General features: G+C 42.6%; 1 protein-coding gene across 15 annotated transcripts in view; it reads left to right on the plus strand.

Moving 5' to 3' along the window:
* Positions 1 to 1,832: 1,832 nt before the first annotated feature.
* Positions 1,833 to 21,167, plus strand: part of LOC125435957 (protein 4.1-like) — a 53,962-nt gene continuing 34,627 nt past the window's right edge. For 3 of the 15 annotated variants that reach the window (XM_048502496.1, XM_048502506.1, XM_048502504.1), the window contains exons 1-5: positions 1,833 to 1,941; positions 2,614 to 2,786; positions 10,369 to 10,580; positions 18,263 to 18,304; positions 18,929 to 18,991. In XM_048502496.1, the coding sequence (XP_048358453.1) occupies positions 10,437 to 10,580; positions 18,263 to 18,304; positions 18,929 to 18,991 (249 nt within the window). In that variant the 5' untranslated portion in view covers positions 1,833 to 1,941; positions 2,614 to 2,786; positions 10,369 to 10,436. Of the gene's footprint in view, positions 1,942 to 2,613; positions 2,787 to 3,577; positions 3,695 to 6,289; positions 6,404 to 8,000; positions 8,485 to 10,368; positions 10,581 to 18,262; positions 18,305 to 18,928; positions 18,992 to 21,167 lie in introns of those variants that run through there. The other 12 variants (XM_048502502.1, XM_048502500.1, XM_048502499.1 and 9 more) reach the window with 12 other exon arrangements.

A 21,167-nucleotide genomic window follows, 5' to 3' on the forward strand; every position in this document is an offset into this window, starting at 1 on the left:
GGTGGGGGGGGGGGGGGGTGGGGGGGGGGGGGGGTGGGGGGGGGGGGGGGTGGGGGGGGGGGGGGGTGGGGGGGGGGGGGGGTGGGGGGGGGGGGGGGTGGGGGGGGGGGGGGGTGGGGGGGGGGGGGGGTGGGGGGGGGGGGGGGTGGGGGGGGGGGGGGGTGGGGGGGGGGGGGGGTGGGGGGGGGGGGGGGTGGGGGGGGGGGGGGGTGGGGGGGGGGGGGGGTGGGGGGGGGGGGGGGTGGGGGGGGGGGGGGGTGGGGGGGGGGGGGGGTGGGGGGGGGGGGGGGTGGGGGGGGGGGGGGGTGGGGGGGGGGGGGGGTGGGGGGGGGGGGGGGTGGGGGGGGGGGGGGGTGGGGGGGGGGGGGGGTGGGGGGGGGGGGGGGTGGGGGGGGGGGGGGGTGGGGGGGGGGGGGGGTGGGGGGGGGGGGGGGTGGGGGGGGGGGGGGGTGGGGGGGGGGGGGGGTGGGGGGGGGGGGGGGTGGGGGGGGGGGGGGGTGGGGGGGGGGGGGGGTGGGGGGGGGGGGGGGTGGGGGGGGGGGGGGGTGGGGGGGGGGGGGGGTGGGGGGGGGGGGGGGTGGGGGGGGGGGGGGGTGGGGGGGGGGGGGGGTGGGGGGGGGGGGGGGTGGGGGGGGGGGGGGGTGGGGGGGGGGGGGGGTGGGGGGGGGGGGGGGTGGGGGGGGGGGGGGGTGGGGGGGGGGGGGGGTGGGGGGGGGGGGGGGTGGGGGGGGGGGGGGGTGGGGGGGGGGGGGGGTGGGGGGGGGGGGGGGTGGGGGGGGGGGGGGGTGGGGGGGGGGGGGGGTGGGGGGGGGGGGGGGTGGGGGGGGGGGGGGGTGGGGGGGGGGGGGGGTGGGGGGGGGGGGGGGTGGGGGGGGGACATGAACATCTCAAGAGCATGTAGGCTGCAGACCCTTACTACTCGGAAGCCTTGCTAGGCAAAAGGAAAAGACTTTCTGAAAAGACTTTTCAGGCACCAGAAAAGATGTCAGTTGGTGCCATGGTGCCCACAGACACCACATGGGGGGCCCCTGGGCTAAGCAGATAAGCCTATCAATAAGCAGAAGTACAATTCTTACTTTATACTGAGAGATCTATTCACTGTCTTGAATATCTTGGTAACTTACTAGCCTGATTCCTGTATGGTATTTTATATAAGATTGTAGTTGAACCTAATTTCATCTAGTATCTGGGTCAAAATGTGGCTGCCCAGCTAGCAGATGGAAAGAGCTTCAGGGAGCACATTATACCTTATTAAGGAAACACAATTAGTTTGTGGCATTAGTTCTTGCCTCCGAAGCCCTAAATGCCTTTTCCTTTGTCAGCCTCAGTCTGTGTTCATCCAGAGGGGCTCTGCTTCATATTCCTTTACGATCAAAAGCAAAACTAATGACCATAAGAAGCAGGACCTTTTCTGACATGGAGCCAGCTTTGTGGAATCTCCATTTACAGGTGACTAGCCCCCAACATTCAGGTATTCTGGAGGGACTGGTTATAGCTTTGGAGACTTCAGTTTCAGGTGAAATAAACTGAGGTATTTTGTGACTTAAACATTACCTGTAGTTAGATTAACAGATTCTTGCCAAATTAACTTTTCAGCTAAATTGGTAGCTATTCTGAATTTTAATGTCAAAATGCTGAAGAGAGATGAGGCTTTGTTTTGGTCCTAATGTATTCATCAAATGCATAATATTTTGAACAGTTGATAGAAACACTGCCTTTTTAATTAATTGGGTATCTGTTCAATAAGACTGTGATACCTGTTGAATGCTAATGAGGTTTTTTTCCTGTTATCTATGTATCAACTCAACCAGACAATCTTATTCTGTCTTGTTGTTCTGTGTAGCAGGAGCAATATGAAAGTACAATTGGATTCAAACTTCCCAGTTATCGTGCTGCCAAGAAACTATGGAAAGTTTGTGTTGAACATCATACATTTTTCAGGTATGTGTCTTTTTCCTCCACTGCCTGGTTGACTTACATCAAGCACATTGCATCTTGCTTTCTGAATGTGGATATGTACCCCATAGAGCTACGATTTCACTCTGACCTTCTCACTGAGATATTTGGACCAGATATAACAACAATCTTGAAAATGATTTTGAAGGCCCTGACTTATTCCAATAATGAAGGGGGATTAACTAGTTAATGAATTGGCCCTACTTCTTGTGTATGTTTTAGAATTTGGTCAGAAATGCAGTATTTTGAATTTTAAATCGTTTTACTTTATAGTGTGTATTTTAACAATTTGTAGTGCTGAGAAAGGCCTTTTGGCCAAAAGTATTTAGTTTTAATTATGTATTAAAGTTTTGTTAATTTATTTTATGTAATAGGTTTTTGTCATCCTTCTTACTTACCAACTTACTGCCTGTAAAACTGCAGAGGATTTCCACCAACATTGCTGCAAAGTGCAGTAATTTAATTCTTTTCCACTTGCAAGTTAATGCCAGTAGTGTAGGAGGAACATTGTTGTGCCTGAACTTCAATAAGCAAGAAGTTGTCTCTTATTATTCAAATAGCTGTAATCACAACTGATTATTGGATCTTATTTTGCTTTGTGTTGTTGGTGTGTTGGTTACTATAGTTTTACTAACAAATAACATGTGTGCCATCTAGGCTAACATCCACTGAAGCAATTCCCAAGAGCAGGTTCCTGGCACTGGGCTCTAAATTCCGCTATAGCGGTCGGACTCAGGCCCAGACAAGGCAGGCTAGCGCCTTGATTGACAGACCCGCACCACAGTTTGAACGGACAGCAAGTAAACGGGCCTCTAGAAGCCTTGATGGAGGTGAGTATCTAATCTTTCCCTGCTCTGTTCTAGGACTCTCTCACACACAATACTTGTTTTGGAACAACAAATGATGATTGAAATAGTAGTTTAGTTTCATGAAGCCATTGTGTGTGGCACAGGAGAGGAGAGTATCTAAATAAATGTTTCCACTTACCTTCTTAGCAGCATGGAACACATGGCAGTGCTACTTCCTGCCTTGCTGGGTCATGTGAGAAGGCCCAGGCTTTGTGGTAAATCACACGGTCTGGGCAGCTTCTGGAGGGTTTTACGTTACCTGATAGCCTTGAATGGAGTGGCTCTGCAGGCCCCAGTAATAAAGCATTCTGAAAAGAGCATGTGAAAAAAGACCATACATCATTCTTCAGTTTTTAAAATTGATTTTATTTATATCTAACATTATATCCCATTTTCGTACTATGAGGCACTCAGGGTAATTTACAGCCAATAACTGAAACATGAGTGTAGCTTTCATTTCTTAAATCAATATAGTATGGAAAAAATGCAAGTGTAAGTTGATTTTTTAAATGGATACAGTAAGTTCAAATAGAAACAGTAAGAATGGCTACTTTCTGGGTCCAGTTCCAGTGGGGCTACCAATTCCAACCCTGGGGAAGAAGATCAGCCATTTTCTTTAAGGCAAAGTTTGGCTTTCTTAACTGCAAATCTGACTTGGAAAATAAACAGCAAAGATGGCAAAAAAAATCTTTTTGTCTGCACTGAAACCTGCAGCCTTCTCTTTCTGTACCCTATATTCTTTATATCCTGTAACATGTGCACAATTTCTTCAGCTAAACGTACCTCTCAAAAAATTGAGTTCATACCGGTAGAGGAAGAGAAGCAGGAGGATGTGGTGTGTGTTGGGGTTCCAGACTCACAACCTGTGGAACAGTTTCGAGAGAAGCCAGGTATTGCTGTGGGTAGCTCTGATTCTCTCTGTTCCTTGCTCTCGCTCTCCATCTCTCTCTGCAGTGCCTTCTCTGTCCTTTTCATGAGCTGAGGCATCTTATTTGATTCTGAAATACTTCATATATTCTGGCACATTTATTAACTTTTGCAAAGGAAGAAACGGAGTCCTAAATATGACAGTGTACAGATGGCTGCTTTTATACGTTGTTGTTGTTTTTATTATTGTTGTCATCAAACTTATATGCCGCTCTCCCCCATAGGGTTCAGAGTGGCTTACATTCAATAGATTAAAATAAAATACATTCATACAATACATTCAAATACAGAGTAAAATAAATACATTACAATAAAATATGTTAAGTACATTGCAATAAAATATATTAAATATGGCTTATGTTATGTAGGAGGCCAATTGATGCGACGGCCTCAACCAAATGCCTGGTGGAACAGCTCTATTTTACAGGCCCTGCAGGGCCCTGATGGAAGTCCCGCAGGGCTCTGATGAAAGTAGGCAGAGCGTTCCACCAGGCTGAAGCCAGAGCCGTAAAAGCCCTGGTCCTAGTCAGGGCCAGGAATCGCCAGTAGATTTGCCTCTGCTGATTGGAGGATACATGTGGGGCAATAGGGGAAGAGCTGATCCCTAAAATAAGAGGGTCCCAGCCCACTAATGGCCTTAAGGGTTAAAACCAACAACTTGAACCTGATTTGGAACTCCACTGGCAGCCAGTATAACTCACGCAGCACTGGGGTAATAAGCTCCCGCAGCGAAATACCAAACAGGAGCTGTGTCGCCATGTGCTGAACCAGTTTTAAATGCTGAATCAGGGACAAGGGAAGACCAGTGTAGAGTGAGTTACAGTAGTCCAGCCTAGAGGTGATCATTGCATGGATCAGGCCACCTCACCAGGTCTTGTTCCGCTGACAGGTAAGCAGGCTCTCTTGCAGGCAGGACTGACAGGCTGGCTCAAATGGGGTCTCCAAGGTATATGAACCACCAGTAGCAGTCCAGATTTTTGAGGCTCAGACCAATGCTTTGTACCTTTAGACTAGCTGTTAGATGGCTGCAGTAGAGACATGATTAGGTTTTATTAGGATGAACTTCCTGTAAGTTTCTTCCAGCAGTGTTCTCTAATTTTGAATGCTTTGTAACTACTGCACAGAAAAGCACACATTATCTTCTCTAAATTTATAGCCATATTTCTTTCTTTTTAAGCGATATTTGTTCATGGTGTCCTCTGAATGTTCTTGCCAAGGCTTAAACCTGTATCTAAAAGCATGACTTTCTTAATACTTTGTTTCAGAAATAAGTGATGATTACAAGCTGCACAGTGTTCTTTGTGATACACATTTCAGAATGCATCTGTTGTCCCCATAAGGAATCTTGAATTACCATCAATCTTGTTTCCTGATTTTAACTATTTTTACGCCATAATTCTTCTAGGCTGTTAAATCTACTTATTTTTAAGGTAGCTCATCTTTTGTCATAGTTAAATGAAGTGTGGTAGTCACTGTGTGCTCCACTTTGCATAAATCCAGATTTCCTTCAAAGTCTTCCATGTGAGCACTGGAAAGTAATTTCCTGGTGTGTTAATATTGCGCAATATAAGGTTTATCAAAGATATCTGAGCACCCCAGCCCTTCATAGAATCAAGTTCTTCGCTTTGTAGTGCTTCAGTGCACAAATAGTGAATTATCTGTATTTAAGTTCACAAGCGGCTCAGAGAAGAAAATTACAGAAAATTACAGATGTATGCATCTCTTATTAGAAAATTAAGGCCAACTTTTAATGTTTGCCCATCGCTTACTGATTTTATTTATACCATTCCTTTCCTCCCAAGGGAGAGTGGTGTACATCTGTCATCTTGGTTTTTATTCTCACGGCAACTCAGTGAGGCACGTTACACAGAGAATGTGCGACAGGCCCAACCAAGGTCACTCAGCAAGCTTCTGTGGCAGAGTAGGGATTTGAACCCGGGCCTTCCAGATTGTAGTGCTTGGTGCTTTACAAAGGATTAAATTGCAGTCCTGCAGTCATAGCATCGATTATGTTTCACCTAACATTATGTAAACGTAAATATTTACACAGGTCTTAACAATATAACATTAAACCATATCAATTAAAGAGATGCAGTAAACTAAAAATGTACAATAAGATAAAACACAATAATCAATTCCATAGACAAAAACCGGACTGACATCTGTTTTTGAGGGTTGGCAATCACAAATCTTTTCCTAAGTGTAATTGAAAAGTACATAAAAGAGGCAACCCTATGTGTAACAGTTGGGTTTACATCCGCCAAAAGAAAACAGATGCAATCCTCGCCTGACTCCAGAGACTGTGGAATAAGTTGGCTCAGTCTAGACTGAATACTGACATACAGTGGACCAATAGAAAAATTAATGGGCGAAGTCTTCTACCGGGTTAGAGGCACATGGGCAGAAATGAAGATCAGGAAAGATTTTACTATAACTGCCCTGAATGTCAGTCAAAGGCATTGTCTGAAATCAGGCACTCATAAGTGTTCTTCTTAGACATTGTAGAAACAGTTTTTCTTGCAGCTGTACTGATACCCTTAACCATGCAATTCTTTCAGCAAGAGCTGGTCTTGAGAATATTGAAAAGAAACAAATAGTGACCCAAGAGGAGTTCATCTTGGAAATTCCTGTTGCAGAAACAAAATTAGTGGAACAAATAAAAATACATCCAGGTACAAGTATGATGACCTTCCACTGTAACATAGCTGCTGCTTCTTTACTCTATCTCTTGTGTATTAGCAGCATTATATGAGAGGTTTTAGAAACATAATCTAGTGTTTCCTATTTTTCAGTAAACTTCATTAAATCAGAGGAGGCATTTCTAACCAGTTCAAAAGTGAAGTAAGCTCTTGATTCATTATGTGTAGCTATCAACAATACCCATTGCTAGGAGTAGCAGAAACTTTTTAAGAAATTGAGATAGCTGGGGTCCAGATATCTGTTTTGTGCCAAAACAGGATATCTGCATGTAGAATAGCTATTTGTCTTGCACAGAGACAACGTGGAATCTTTTAGGTAGGAAAACATCCTGTTCTTGTTTTGAGCTGTTGCAAATGTTTCTTCGTTACATGTAGTCAGGCCATAGAGTCTGTGTGCTTTCAAATAAGATCAGCGTGTACCGAGAAGAAAACAGTGAAAGGTGACAGCAAGATCAGCAAACTACAGAAGACGAATATTAATTTATTGCATGATACGTTTTTCGTGAGTCAGTGTCTACATTGTCAGCTGTGTCTTTACAAAGTGTGCTTATGCCAGAATCCTTTTAATGGCAAAAGTCTAACATGAATATCCTACTGGAATTCATCACAGAAATAATTACCAGACCATCTCTGATTTTCAAGCTGAATCATAGTGAAGTCCCTTCAACAGCATGGAATACGTTTAAAACTGCCAGCTTTTTCTATGTGGAGGCATGTTTGAAAGCTACTGATTTGCCATCTTTCCATGTAGAAAATTGGGGAGAAGTTCATTCGCTTCCTCATCTCTCTTCATCCCCACTTCCCCAGTCCCAGACTGTGAATTAAAGACTTCCTGCAGTTGTCTAAATGCAGAACCTCCTTAGACCAGAGCATTGAAACTCTGTTCTTCACCAGTTTCGGTATGCAGTGTGAGAAAAATCCTTTGTTCAGACAACTGTAGAATCTACCTAGTTGAGCATTACTGTCTACTCTGTACAGAGAGGAAGGCAAGGAGGCATTTGCATCTGAGTGCTGCTGTATTTCACTGTATGTATTGCAGTAGGTCAGGAATAACATCTAAACAGGTCCAAGGTCATAGCATTTAAGATTCTGTGTTCAAACCACTTCCCCAAGGATCAGCAAATATTTATTTATTTATTTATTCATTTATTCGTTCGTTCGTTTGTTTGTTTTATATACCGCCCTCCCCCGAAGGGCTCAGGGCAGTGTACAAAAGGAATATAAGCAGACAGAGCAGAAGTTAAAACTAATACAAATATAATATAAGCTCTGTAATACTATGAAAACCATTAAAACAACAGTACAACATTACAATATACAAACCCAGCATCCGAGAACTAAAACTAAACCCTCCTAGGAAACCTAAAAAGGCCCCTCACTAGAATGGGCCACGTAATTAAAAAACAAGGGGTAGGAGGCAGGGGGCACCCTCAGCAGCGCCCCCCCCCCCCCCGAAAGCCTGGCGGAACAGCTCAGTCTTACAGGCCCCGCGGAACTCACCAAGGTCCCGCAGGGTCCGGACAGATGGAGGGAGGCTGTTCCACGAGGATGTAGTTAATGAATAACTTGCTTGTAGCAGGTATGGTTTTTTCCCCAATTGCTATCACTTACCTTTGCTTGAACATATATGTTTCTTAAAACCAGTGTGTGAATGCATGTTAACTCTTTCTTAAGACTTTCTTAAGACTAATAGATGGCTGAACATCTTACCAAACATAAAGTATGCAACGTTTATGCGGATATAGTTAGGCTTTCATCATAACATTAACAATTTTTAGTTACGTTGTTCCTGGCTTTGCGTAGCGTGTGATATATTCAATGTTATATGTAGGACTGTACTAAAATCCTGTTTTAAAAACGTTACTGCTAGTAATTCTACCCCCTCCCTTGACTCTCTGAAAATTTAAATGCATGCATAACTTTTTTAGCTGTACATGTTCTTGAAAAGTTTGATATAAGCCCCATAAAAGAAGAGAAGAAAGAAGAAAAAACTCTTGTGGTGCAGGATCTAGAGCAAAAGCCACAATTACTTGAACCAATTCAGGAGGAGTCAGGTATAGCAGTAATGGCTTCTGGTCCTTTTTGTGGCTAATCTATACTAAGCCTGGCTATGTGTGCATTTTCCCACTCACTATATCAGAATTCACTGATGCTCATTTCAGTGAGCTGCCCTGCCCTTGGCTTGGCACTCACCAATCATACACAGAATGTCCAGGCATCTCTAAAAGCTTAATGCTATTATTGATTTTTGCATGAACTGACATGGTGTCTTCTTGGTGACACTTTATGACACTGTGAAAGTTAGGGAACATCCAGAAGCTTTGGCTTTTCAGGGGCTCAGATATGGATTGGATGCATTTCTAACCTGGGCACTGTGCATGCTCTGAGGCCCGGTTCCCTGGCTGTTCACATTGTAGTGTAGAGCAAATGCATGACCAGTGTGGATTGACATGTTTTGAACTTGCAGTGTTGGCATCAAGTAAGCCTGAGATGTGGGAGATAACAGGGATTTGGGAGATGACAGACATAAGTGGAGAAGAAAATTTGATCCAGTGGGCTCTTAACAGTCTTTTAACTTGTCTTGGTGCCTCTAACTTAGAACTAAGAGCCAAACTGCGTGTTAGTTGCTTGATGAATTGGGTCAGGTTCCGAGTACCAACACATTTTTCCTGCACTCACACAGCTGCAGCAAGAAAAGTCATTTTTAAAGTCCCCTGGAGCTTGATTGGGTTTGGGACAATCGGAAAGGAGGGGCTCCTGCCTCCCCTCTGTGCCATTTTCCTAAGACTAAACTATTGGGGCAGGCCCATCTCTCTTTACAGCTATTGCCCATCTCTGGAGCTGCAAGTGGAGGCATGACGTCTAGAGTGCAGAAATAGTTAATACCTGCAGTCACACTTCAGCTTAAGTAGTTTAGGATGCTGTCAGTCAAGTATATATAATCATGCTGCATACATGCTGCAATTCTGAATATCAGTTTTCTGAGGAAATAGGACATCAGCATTATGGATTGCTCAGAACTTCCGTGTCATCTGTGTCCTAGGTATCCTTTAGTAAATTGCTATTAGTTGTTGAAGCAGCAGGAATGCTTCACCTACGATGTGTTTTATTTTTTAAATTATTATTAGCCTCTGGAGTTATTGGTGAATTGGAGCAGTTGCATGTGGCTTCTTCCTGGGCTGAAGGAATTCACAGCATAGCGTCTTCCCACAGTAGTGTGCCCTAGTATCTGAGAGGGTACAGAAACTAAGGACTTCCCACATAATCTGGGGTTTCTTTGCTTTTGAAACACAGCTTCCACTGCATGAAGGCAGCTTTGAAGGCCCTCGGTATTGGTAACACGTTGCCCACTTACAGAGGCGTATGCCTGCTGGTTTTCAATCAGTTGGACATCCTTAAAATATGCTTCTAGGTAGTGCAAACACATCCCTCAGAGACTCAACCAGCAATTCTAAACTCAGTTGTTAAAGGGCAAATCCCTCTGAACTTAGTGGAACATCTTTCTGCGTAAACATGCATAGGATTGCACTGTTAAATTTCCTGGCTTAGGCGTACTGTGATGTGGTTATTAATAGCAGTAATCAGTTAAAGTATGTAACTTAATCTGATATTGACAGAATAATTCAGAGTTTGTATCTGTGACACTTGAAGGGGAGAACCTTTTTATGCAGTGTGCCCTTGATTTGCATTTCCTGTGTGACTCTTCTGCAATTTCTAATATTGCTTCCTTAATTTTTGCTCAGTATTTGTTCAAAAGAAAACAAACTCCAGCTTCCTGCTCTATATCTACCACTGCTTTGCACATCTTTTGTTTTGGTTATTGTTGCAGTGCTGTGATTTGAAAATTCTTTTTGGTGGGCGAGGGCGGATTGGAATCTTGAAACTATTTTTTAAAAAACTCGGGTGCATTTTAAAAAAATAAAATTATTTTTACTCAGCAGTAGCAGTGGTTACACCTGACAGAAGCACCCGACCTACATCTGCACCAGCTATTGCTCAGAGCCACATGGTTGAACCTACTCCACCAACTGCATCTGAAAACAAGGAACCAGCAGCTACTAAAACAGAGAAGGAGGCGCAGAAAAAAGAATTAAAACATGACGAAATGTTACCAGAGAAGTCCAAAACTGAACCGGCTGAAGCCCTCCAGGTACGTCAGGCTACAATCATTAACTGTTTATTACATAACCATATTATATTATATAATGTACACTTAATAACATTGGTTTGAGAAAAAGAGGTGTAATGTCATAGTACCATTTGTATAGAATGTGGCCAGCCCTTGCTGGAATCAAATCATTGTGCTGTAAAGAGCAGGTTTTGAAAGTATTTCCGAAGTTGGCTGAGAGGGAGACTGTCCTCACTTCTCAGAGCAGAATTGACTGGACGGGTTTAGGATACTCGTGCAGTACCACTGTTGGCCCCTTCTGGCAAAGGAGGAGGCTTGGACCCAACTTCTTTCAAGTTTGTTCTCCAGGACCAGATATTATCCCACCATTATTGATCACTGTTGTTCCAAATTCTCACTAGCCCTTTTCCCTTTCCTTATGTATCCTAAACAGGTCTACGCAACTTGTACATTATATCATCTGGTATTCCTTTCTCTTCTCCCATCTTTGCCAAGTTACTCGGTGTTGCCTTTTCTTGCTCCGTTTAGCTTCACCTTCTTTTGGAGAGAGCTGCCCCACTTTCTTGGCTGTTCTTTGACAGCTGCGTAATCTCCCAGATGAATTTCCATTGCTCAGATTCCTAGTGCCAGTGCTCAATCAGAGTTGTGTACTAGGCTCTCCTTCAGTATTGTGTGGAACCCTGGAACATGATAGGTGCCCTAATACAGTTATTTGGGTTGCTTGTGTAGTCAGACATGTCTTACTCCCAATGTGGCATTTAAAGATGAAGCAGTCGGTCACAATCATGAGACAGTTCAAACTTGTTTCAACTCCCATTTAAATCGGTGAAAGCACTGAAGAGAGAAAGCAACTATGTTCTGGACTTCCCATGTGGTCCAGGGTTTCTTACTTTGCCTTTGAAACCCAGCAGGGAGTCATACTTTATGCTACACAAGGTTACCATCCAACAATCTGGCGTACATGTGGGTAGGTGTCTGCTGGTTTCAGTTAACTGGACATCCATAAAATGTGTTTGTAACTACGGAAAATGCATGTTCCAAATGTTTTGATGGCATTTCTAAACTCACTTATTAGAAGAAAAAAAGAGTGTGGATTTATACCCCACTTTTCTCAACCATAAGGAGTCTCAAAACAGTTTACAAACTCCTTTGTTTCCTTTCCACACAACAGAGTTATATGACTTATATGAGTTATGTGGGTCTGAGAAAGTTTTGAGAGAATTGTGACTAGCGCAGACTTCATGTGGAGGAGGGGGGAAACTAATCTAGTTCACCAGATCAAAGTCTGCTGCTCATGCGGAGGAATGGGAATCAAAGCCAGTTGTCCAAATTAGAGTCCACCTGCTCTTAACCACTATACCACACTGGCTTCCAGAGGTGGGGTGTGGGAAAGATCTTGCTACTGTGGTGCATGCCTTAGTAGCTTCAAGATTAGATTACTGCTTTTTGTCAGGTGCCCTTGAAGACTCTCTGAAATCTATAGCATATAGACAGACAGACAAATAGATAGATACAGCATAGAATTCTATGCATTCTGCTGTGGGTAGAACGTTGACTGAAAAGGATCACAGGGACCATATAGCTCCGCTCTTAGCCCATTTTCACTGGTTTCCAATTTGTTTCTGGGCCCAATTCAGTGTGTTGGTTCTGAACTTATCCAAACACTCTTTGGATGCCCCTTCTGGCTGAGTTTAGTCAGCTGGCAGCCCAAGAAGGGACATTCTTGGTTATGGCACCAAAGCTTTGGATCTTAGTCTTCAGGGAGATTTGTCTCACACTGTTGTTGTCTTCCACCAATGGGTGAAGACTTTTTTGTCGTCTTTGATGTGTCCCAAATAACAGTTGTGGTTCTCCTCCTTGGTTATGTGATATGTGTTTATATATTTTTGTCAAAGTATTTTATATATTTTAAATGGTTTAATGCCTTCAGTGGTTTGATGTTTTGATGTTCACTGCCTTGGAGACTCGTTTCAGGTAGAAAAGTAACACCCAAACGTTTTACATAAAATAAGAGAATGAAATGTGTAGCTCCCACTGATGTTTGGCTAAACTTAAGTATGCTTTTATGCTCTCGCTGCATTCATGAAGAAACTAACCTGAATTGAGTTGAGAAGAGATTTTTTCCCCATTCAAATTCTGATTTTCTTTTTAAACTTTGAAATATTTAAAATCCTATATACTTGCCACCCTTCTTACTATTTTCCTGTGACATTTCTTTATTTAAATCATATCTGGGCCAGGCCTCCATTAACCAACTTCCCTAAACCTCTGAAGACTTCCTTCTCTTGTCTGCTGCTGAGTTTTAAAGGAGACAGGAGACTCTACAGCCCAGCCCATTATGAAAAATTCTGCTTCCCTTCTCCCCCATGCTGCTTCTGCTGCTGAACTCTAGGTGGGCAAAAAGCTATGGTGGCCAGTATGTTACCAGGACACTACCCCCACCCCCCAGCAGGTGGGGAAGAGAAGGAGAGGCTTCCCATCCCATGTTGCTATACGTTGGAGCCGGCAGAAGTAGCACAGGAGATTGTTTCTGCCTATTTCAAAGTCTTGACTTTGGTTGTGAAAGGGAGGCTATAACTGAAGTAAATAAATAAGTCCAATTCAGTATGAGAGAGATTTTTACCCACCCTCAAGTTCTCTGTCTTGTGCTGGATACCTGAAGAAGGATATGTGAGTGTTAAATGGCACAAAAGCTTGCAAAATGTTTTGTCCTGTTTTGGTTTGACCTAATAAAAAGAACTTAGGTGCATTTTATTTCTTGTTCTGAATTTGGCCAGTATGGCTGTTTACAATCCTTTTCTTTTCTCTTTTTTTTAAAGTAAAACCAGTCACTCTGTTCTATAGGGCATGATTCAGTCACCTGTGCAGTCCAGCTAATTCTTGTCAGTGTCAGTTCAGGGCTATCCTTGAGTCAACTTATGGGGCATTTACAAACTGTCAATATATTGGCTTGCCCTGAGTCCAGTTAATGACTTTCTTTAATTGGCAAGAAGCATTAAAACATTGGCTTCAGTGTTCAGGTTGCTGTTCTTCATAGGAGGCAAGAAATCCAAGATCCCAGTTGTGTAGAGCTTTCAAGTAAAAGGTTAGTCCTTCTTACCTTACTGTTCTTCAGATTAGAAGGTCTGGAACAGATTCAGTCCTCATATTCACCCTACCTTGATTTCCAAGGTAGTTTTTCTGATCCTCATCTATAAAGAAAAACTGGATAATTTTTTGAGATGATAAATTCATATAACCTATTAAGAGGGGAGACAAATACCTTTCTCTCAAATCAGACCAGATTTCACACTCCCAATGAAATACATTCTGAAGACTTAAGCTGATTGGATCCACATTTAAAACTCTGTTCAAATATGCTATGCATGTGAATCAGCCTTCCAGTATGGCCAAGGAAAAAGAATTTTACTGAGCAAGCATAAATTCTCTTCTATCACGAGGGATTGTTAGGTCTTTTAAGTAGCTTGGAATAGCGCAAGAAAAGGGAACTCCAATACTCCAGTACACACCATGTCCTCAATAAGGTACTTGTTCTATCTGTATTCAATACTGAGCTCTTTATTTATTTAATGATGTCTATATATCATTGAATCCTAGCCACGAAAGTCTATCCTTAATGATCACTTTTCGTGGCCCCAAATAATCGCCATTAGGTTCAGGTCATGGGGATACCCACACACACACATATGCATGAAATACTGTTCTATGCATTGTTAGCATTTGTTGCCACCCATTGTGATGTTAGCTGGGGACCCTCGCAACAGGAGATGACATTACTGTATTTCATGTCTGACAAGTTTTCTAGATCATGTTGTTTGCTTGGCTAAGTGGATCTTCGCTTAATACAGTTTTTATGATGATACTAGCGGGGCCCGGCCACACGTTGCTGTGGCTTATTATGGTGAAATGGGAAAGGAACAGTAGCGGCAAATCAATTGCAGAGGCCAGCGGTACGTGCTCATGGAAACGCGCAGGCTGATACTGTGCGATGTCATTGATGTGTGTGACCGCATTCCTGGGGGGGGGGGGATGGAAAGGCACCCCTCCCACACACCAAGGCTGGCTGGTCACAATCCTTTACCTGGGAGTAAGTTGGGGTGGTGGCAATGGGTGTCGCTTCTGAGTAAACCCTCTGAGGGGCGTGACTCAGCCATTCAAAGTATGTCATGGTTGCTTTACCAAGCTTACTCCTGAGTAATGCGTGCCTCGGAGGCAACCTGGTTTTCTGAACTGTAACCTCAGTATTCAGGGAATGTAGGCTGGCTGGGCCCTCCCTTCCCTCCCTTGCAGGCCACCCCTCACTCTCTCCCCTCCCTCACTTCTGTTCCCTTGCATGGCACCCCTCCCCCAACTTCCCTCCCCTTTCCCTTTGCTAGAGTGGGTGGGTCATATCCAGATGCTGGGCCCCCTCCCTCCCCTCCGTTGCATGCCACCCCTCACTCTCTGTCCCCTCCCTCACTTCTCTTCCCTTGCATGCCTCCCCCTCCGTCCCTTCCCTCTCCCTCCGCTGAATGTGTATGAGAGTAGGTGTGTTGTGTAGTAGCAATGGGTGAGGCACAGAGAATGAAAGGTACATGCGTGTGAGGGGGGAACCCCACCTGACGTCTCACACGGTAACGTGGGTATGTGTGTCACTTCCACTTGAGTTATTGCCTATGTACTGTTTTCACTGCTCATATCTGGCCATCTGAGCGAACATTCTAAGGGCATGAACATTCTAAGGGTGACAGTTACACACAGGCAGCTTCATGGCCTGGTGCGCCAGGAAAAAGATGTTTTACCTGGCTCAGGTGTGTTGTCTGACAGCGGGAGGTACGTAAGAACACAGTCAGGGGAATGTGTAAGGGTCTGTGAAATTTTCAGAGCGTTTGGGCCAACAGGTGCATGGTTATTCTCAAAGCAACAAACGCATGATTCCATTTTTATGTATATAGATAGATGACCCAGCAGTAGATCTGTTCTCATGGTCCATTTTGTCTCCATACAATGTTCCCCAAATGTCTTTATGTGGAGGGTATGATATGAACTAGGGTCTCCATGAATACACAATTCCCAGCTTAAAATTCTCTTATTTGTATAGGCATTTTCAACAAAAATGAAAGGGTAAACCACCCCTTTAGTTATTTATGATAACTATAAATGATAAAAAGGTACATGGTATCAGTGGTTAGAGAAATATCGACTTAATGTAAGATTTGATCTACAAAAGTCTACAAATAGTTTGATGCTATTGTTGTATGTTTAGAAAATTATCCTGTTGATGTGTTTTCCCCCTTGGTTTTGTGAGTCAATCTGTTCTTACCAGTTTTGAATGCTTCTGAAATTTAATTGGAAATTTAATTGAGGAATTTGATTAGTATTTTGTGATACTACATGGGAATCTGCTCTATGAAGGGAAAATTCTATTGGATGTGTGCTTGGACATACATGCTTGGATTCTGATCTTTTTAAGAAAGTCTTTAATACAAGATTTTTTTAAAAAAATGTTCAGAAACTAGATAGAAGAGCTGACTTTAGAACTTGTAGAAACTTATTCTTTAATATTTGCTTACTATAAAGTGGTACTTACAGCATACTCTTGTGATCTGTGTTAAAAACTGCTTTTCTAAAGTCCTCTACTTTTTAGAAATGGCTTTCTTAAATACAAGGAGCCTGCAGCCCTCAAATTGTCTGACTGGTTCAAACCAACGTGTAAAATCAATCTCTTCCACTTTTTGGGTGAGCAGGGTTGTGCGTTTCACCCCCCTTGCCCCTTAAGGATTGCTGTGCCATAGTGCTTTGTAGCTGGCAGAAGTCAGTGTCTATACCTGGCAGTCTTGGCTCCCTGGTAGTCTCCAACCCTCTCCTCCCTGCCTTCCTCCAAATATTGTTCTGTCTGTAGGCCCTGGGTGTAGTTTTGCCACCGAGCTGGGTTTTCCTTTGCTCTTCTTTCCTACAAGCTGGATCCAGAGATGTTTCTTTCCCCGTGGAGAAGTGCTTCACACATGGAAGGGTTGTCTTACACCATGTGGCAGAGTGCTGTATAAGATTAATTGGAATAAATCAAATGATGTTGAACAAGTTCTTGCACAATCATGGGCACTATTCTAAAACTACTATAAAACCAGTGGTGTAGTGCCTGGGGCGGGGGGGGGGGGCGTTCTGGGGCGGGGCACAGGGCACACATGTGCCCCAGGCACAGTTCCCCCTCGCTGCTGCTCTGTATAAAACTAGGCAGCATTGTTCACTAGTGCTTATATGAAGGTTTTACAGAATAGAACAGATAATATTTCCTTTCTGCTTCAAGCTCTTTGGATCCAAAAGTATGTTTTCACTCGTCACGTCTTCCTCACATATCTGTTTTTCAGGCCACTGCCTGCTTTGAACCATTTCTTTTAGCCATTGTTTCCTGTGCACTTTCTCTGCTACACATATTAGTGTTTCTGAAGCACATATAAACTTTTTCTTGTTATCTCCCTTTTGCCTCAGTTCCTTATCTTTCTTTCCTTAAGGCTTCTTAACACTTCTTTCAGATTCTCCTCTTTTTGTAATATGTTCTCTCCTTTGCAGCTTTCCTCTAGCCTCTTTGCTTCTGAGTTCCTTGTTCAAATACACTAGTAGCTCTTCCCAGCGTTCCCTTGATCAGCGTTTAAATGGCAGCTGACCTGACAATTTTCCCTTCCCTCACGGAAGCTGGACTGCAAACTGCTTTGTTTCTTGAGCAGTTGAACATTCCAAATCATCCCATTCAACTTCACCTGTCTAGTACTAGAGCTTTCACTGCCCCAAGAACAGGACAATATAACTTTCCCTTTCACTGTAATCAGGTCTAACAGCCTATAAAGCTAAACACCAAGAAAAACATTTTAAAATTAAAGACAACATCAAAGAAGAATTTAGTCACCTCAACTGTATACCGGTAGCATTTACAAAAGCCTCTCAGAAACAATCTTAATTCATAGGTATCAGAAGCGGCTGAATATTTTGACAACCATTTTGCTTTCTCATAACACTCTTGAGTTTTGTGTATTTGATGCAACCATTGCCAAAAACTTTATAAAGACATTTTCAAGTGTATAGGTTTTTAAAATGCATTGATGCTTACTTGCTAAGAGGGTATCAGAAGCTGCTGAATATTTTGACAGCCATTTTGCTTTCTCATAACACTCTTGAGTTTTGTGTATTTGATGCAACCATTGCCAAAAAGTTTGTAAAGACATTTTCAAGTGTATAGGTTTTTAAAATGCATTAATACTTACTTGCTAAGAGGAATTGTTACAATAAAAACTTTGTATAGGAAACATTTGGAACCTTTTAGAATGTTGAGTTCAAAATGACTTTTCTTACGTTGAACTAATAAATTGTCACTGTAAGATGTTGTGTCACTTATTTATGTACCTCTTCAGAGACTGCATGTTAATCGGTGCATGTTTACCCAGTGTTTCAAAAACAGATAGCTATGTTTTTGAAACTGCGTTGTTTCCAAAACCCTACTAACGCACACAAAAAATGTTTTTACCACTTTATTTCTTATTGTGGGTAGGGAAAGTGCGTGTCAAAGTGTCACTACCCACCAGAAATGGTGACCAAATTCAGGTTTGTCTGGTTAGGTTACTTTTATGTATTTTTTCCTTTTGTTTTTTAAAAGACTTGAAATACAATTTGGTATAAAATAATTAAATGAACCTGCTTTTTTGTCTTTTTTAAAAATTGTCACAAAACAGCAGCGTGCCGAAAAAGAGGAAGACCCGATAAGAATGAGGAAGGTTAGCAGGTTTTTTTAGTGCCATGAAATAAAATTCCCATATCACTCATGCATGTGTGATGTATTTAAAAAGACAGAGTTCCAGTTTGTACACGAACTTTTACTTTAATGAGTAGGCACTACTCATTTTCCAAATTAAACCGGCGAATTAAAAACACTTCCCATCAGAAATATTGTTTCTATCTCGCATTTCCTAATTATTTTAAATATATAAACCAATGATTCCAGATAGCACTTCAGGAAATGCACAGTGCTTGACTGTGAAAGTTATTTGGCAAGAAATATGTTGCTGTAACATTGAGAAACCGCACAGCTGTGCCGAAAATGTTCTTAATTTTTTGTTGAGCGTCAGCTGGTAATGAAATAAGCCCGTGAAGCCCTGGGGCTGTCTTTTTAAAAGGAACCATTTCATGATCCCATTATTCATGAGCAAGACCTTCCGTTTCCTCAGATCCTTCACGTGTTCTTGTGCTCCATCTTCCATGCCCCATTGGCATTCCACTGCTCTCCGATTTGTTTAGTTAACCTTTTTTCGCTTTCCTATTTGCAATTCCTGCAAGAAAAACCTTTTAATTTTTTTTGTGCTTTTTTTGTTCTTCCCCTACCCCTTCTTTCACTTTCACAGAAAAGATCAAAGAGACTAGATGGTGAAAACATTTATATAAGGCATAGCAATTTAATGTTGGAGGTTTGTATGAATTTGAAGCTTCTTTCAGTAGCATTTGCGTGGACCTTCTGCATTCTTTGCTAAACTCTTTTTCCTCCTCTACTGCTGCATTTGTTGGGTTTTTTGTTTGTTTGCTGTTTTGCATGCTGTTGCATGAAAGTGTTAAATATGCTTTTGCACGCCAACAATAAACATGACACTATGCAGCCATTTTTCCTATCTGTTTTAGACTTTTTTCTCTGCTGTATTTACTTGAAAAATATGTGATTGGGATAGTTCTGCACTTCCAGCAAACACCCAAGGACTTGATTAGGATCAGCAGACCCCAAGTCAGGACCCATGAGATTGACTTTCACCAATAGTAATAGTGAAGATGTTATTCAATTCCTGTGGCCCTGTGCCATTCTGAGAATGAATGTTTAAGCTTGGGCATCATTCAGTGCAACAAACCTGCTCTGTGTCCCCCCCCCCCCCCCCGGTGTATTTTCACTTAAGGTGGGTGAACTGTTGCTAGAAAAGCTTTACTTCCACAGCGTATTAAACTCAATCAGCTTAGGGGGGCATAATGTCTCTAGTGAATAAGAGAATGCAATTCCATTTAGGACGGTACTGTTAATAGCTCTATCTTGGCTATAACATACTGGGGTGGTAATTATCACAATCCATCTGGCACTGGAGTTGTGTCCTCTATGTTTGTACAGGGTTTGTAGCCACTCCTTTCTAAAAAGGAGCAGGGTTTTGCTTAAATGGCTTGGTGATATAGGAGAACAGGGTCACCTCAACCCTTGAAAGCATACTTCAAGGCCCTAACTTTTGGAATGTCACCCCGACTGAGTCCCATGTATATGTAGTATGTTGGGCTGTCTCCTCAGCTAAGCCCATGAAATTGGAAAAGCCCAGAGTAGATGTAAATCTTTCAGTGGGATGAGGAGAGATCAAAATAATAATTTGTTGAGCTTCTCCTTGGCTAAACTTAATGTAGCTGATTCCCATATTTAGAGGTGTTATCTCAGGTTGTTCAGCTGCTTTTAAAACATTGATATTAGTACAGTTTCTTCCTTGAGAATGGAATTCAAGAAACAGAATGTGATCACAACAAAATTTTCTCTGAATAACTCTTTTTAAAGAAATGCGCACAGCTGCTTCATTGAACAGGCCAGATATGTTAAGCTGTATCTCTTCTCCCCACCCACTCTCCTGCCTTGGCGGAGAGCCATTCACCTCACTTCTTGGAATTATAAGGACATTAATTTGTTTCTGTCATTATGGCTACCTGAACATATCTTTTCTACACTGCAGTTCTTGATTTTAATTGGCTCTCACACCTACTTGAAGTGCCGAACATGCCAATCATATATTTATTTTGGGAAAATGTGTGGCTTCTTCTACTGACACTGTTCCTGTGTGTTATGTTGTTTTTACCCACAATTACAGAATCAGCAGCTAGTAGGAGTTTCTTGCAGTGTTTCTCTTTCTATGAACTAACTACATTTTTGAAATTTTTAATGTAGTGCTTTTCAGCTTTTGGTTTGGTTGCTACAATGCAGAGCTTTCGGACATCAGTAAAATTGTCTGTAATCCAGTCAGCAGGAGACTATTGGGCAAGAAGCAATGAAGAGTCTACCCAATTTTTAAAAAATCTGTCCCTAAAACAGATGGTTTAATCCACTTACTCCTCCCAATAGTGTTTTTAACTTGACACACCTGTCTATTTTCAGTATTGTTAACTTCCTGTTTTCTTGTATCACATATCTCTTGTGGTCCAGTGCCTGTAACTAACCCCTTTTTTAAAAATATGCTCTTTAAATATTTTGTTACAGGTGTTCAGAGGTCATCAACAAAAGCTTGGCTAATCAGATTTTGGAATGATTGTTTGACTTTCTTTTTTTGCTGTTTGTTGGGTAAATAAGATGGGTTCTATTCTATCTGATTATGTTTAGGAGGGGAAAATGTGAAGCTGCTCAGATTCAGTATGATAAGCACAACAATCTAAAATCCACCTTGTGTTGTATATTACTACTGTTCTTAAATGGCAACTGATGACAACACAAAAGAACGCTGAAAACAAGACGCTATACAATAGTTTGTTTTTAAACCCTTTCTGCATCCTTACAGTCTCTTAAAGAAAGCTCTTTAGAATCAGGAATGCACAACCAACAGGAAAGGAGAAGGACAGCTATTTTTCCTTGATTTATAA

This window comes from Sphaerodactylus townsendi, linkage group LG06, assembly GCF_021028975.2.
Source record: "Sphaerodactylus townsendi isolate TG3544 linkage group LG06, MPM_Stown_v2.3, whole genome shotgun sequence".
NCBI classification, from domain to species: domain Eukaryota; kingdom Metazoa; phylum Chordata; class Lepidosauria; order Squamata; family Sphaerodactylidae; genus Sphaerodactylus; species Sphaerodactylus townsendi.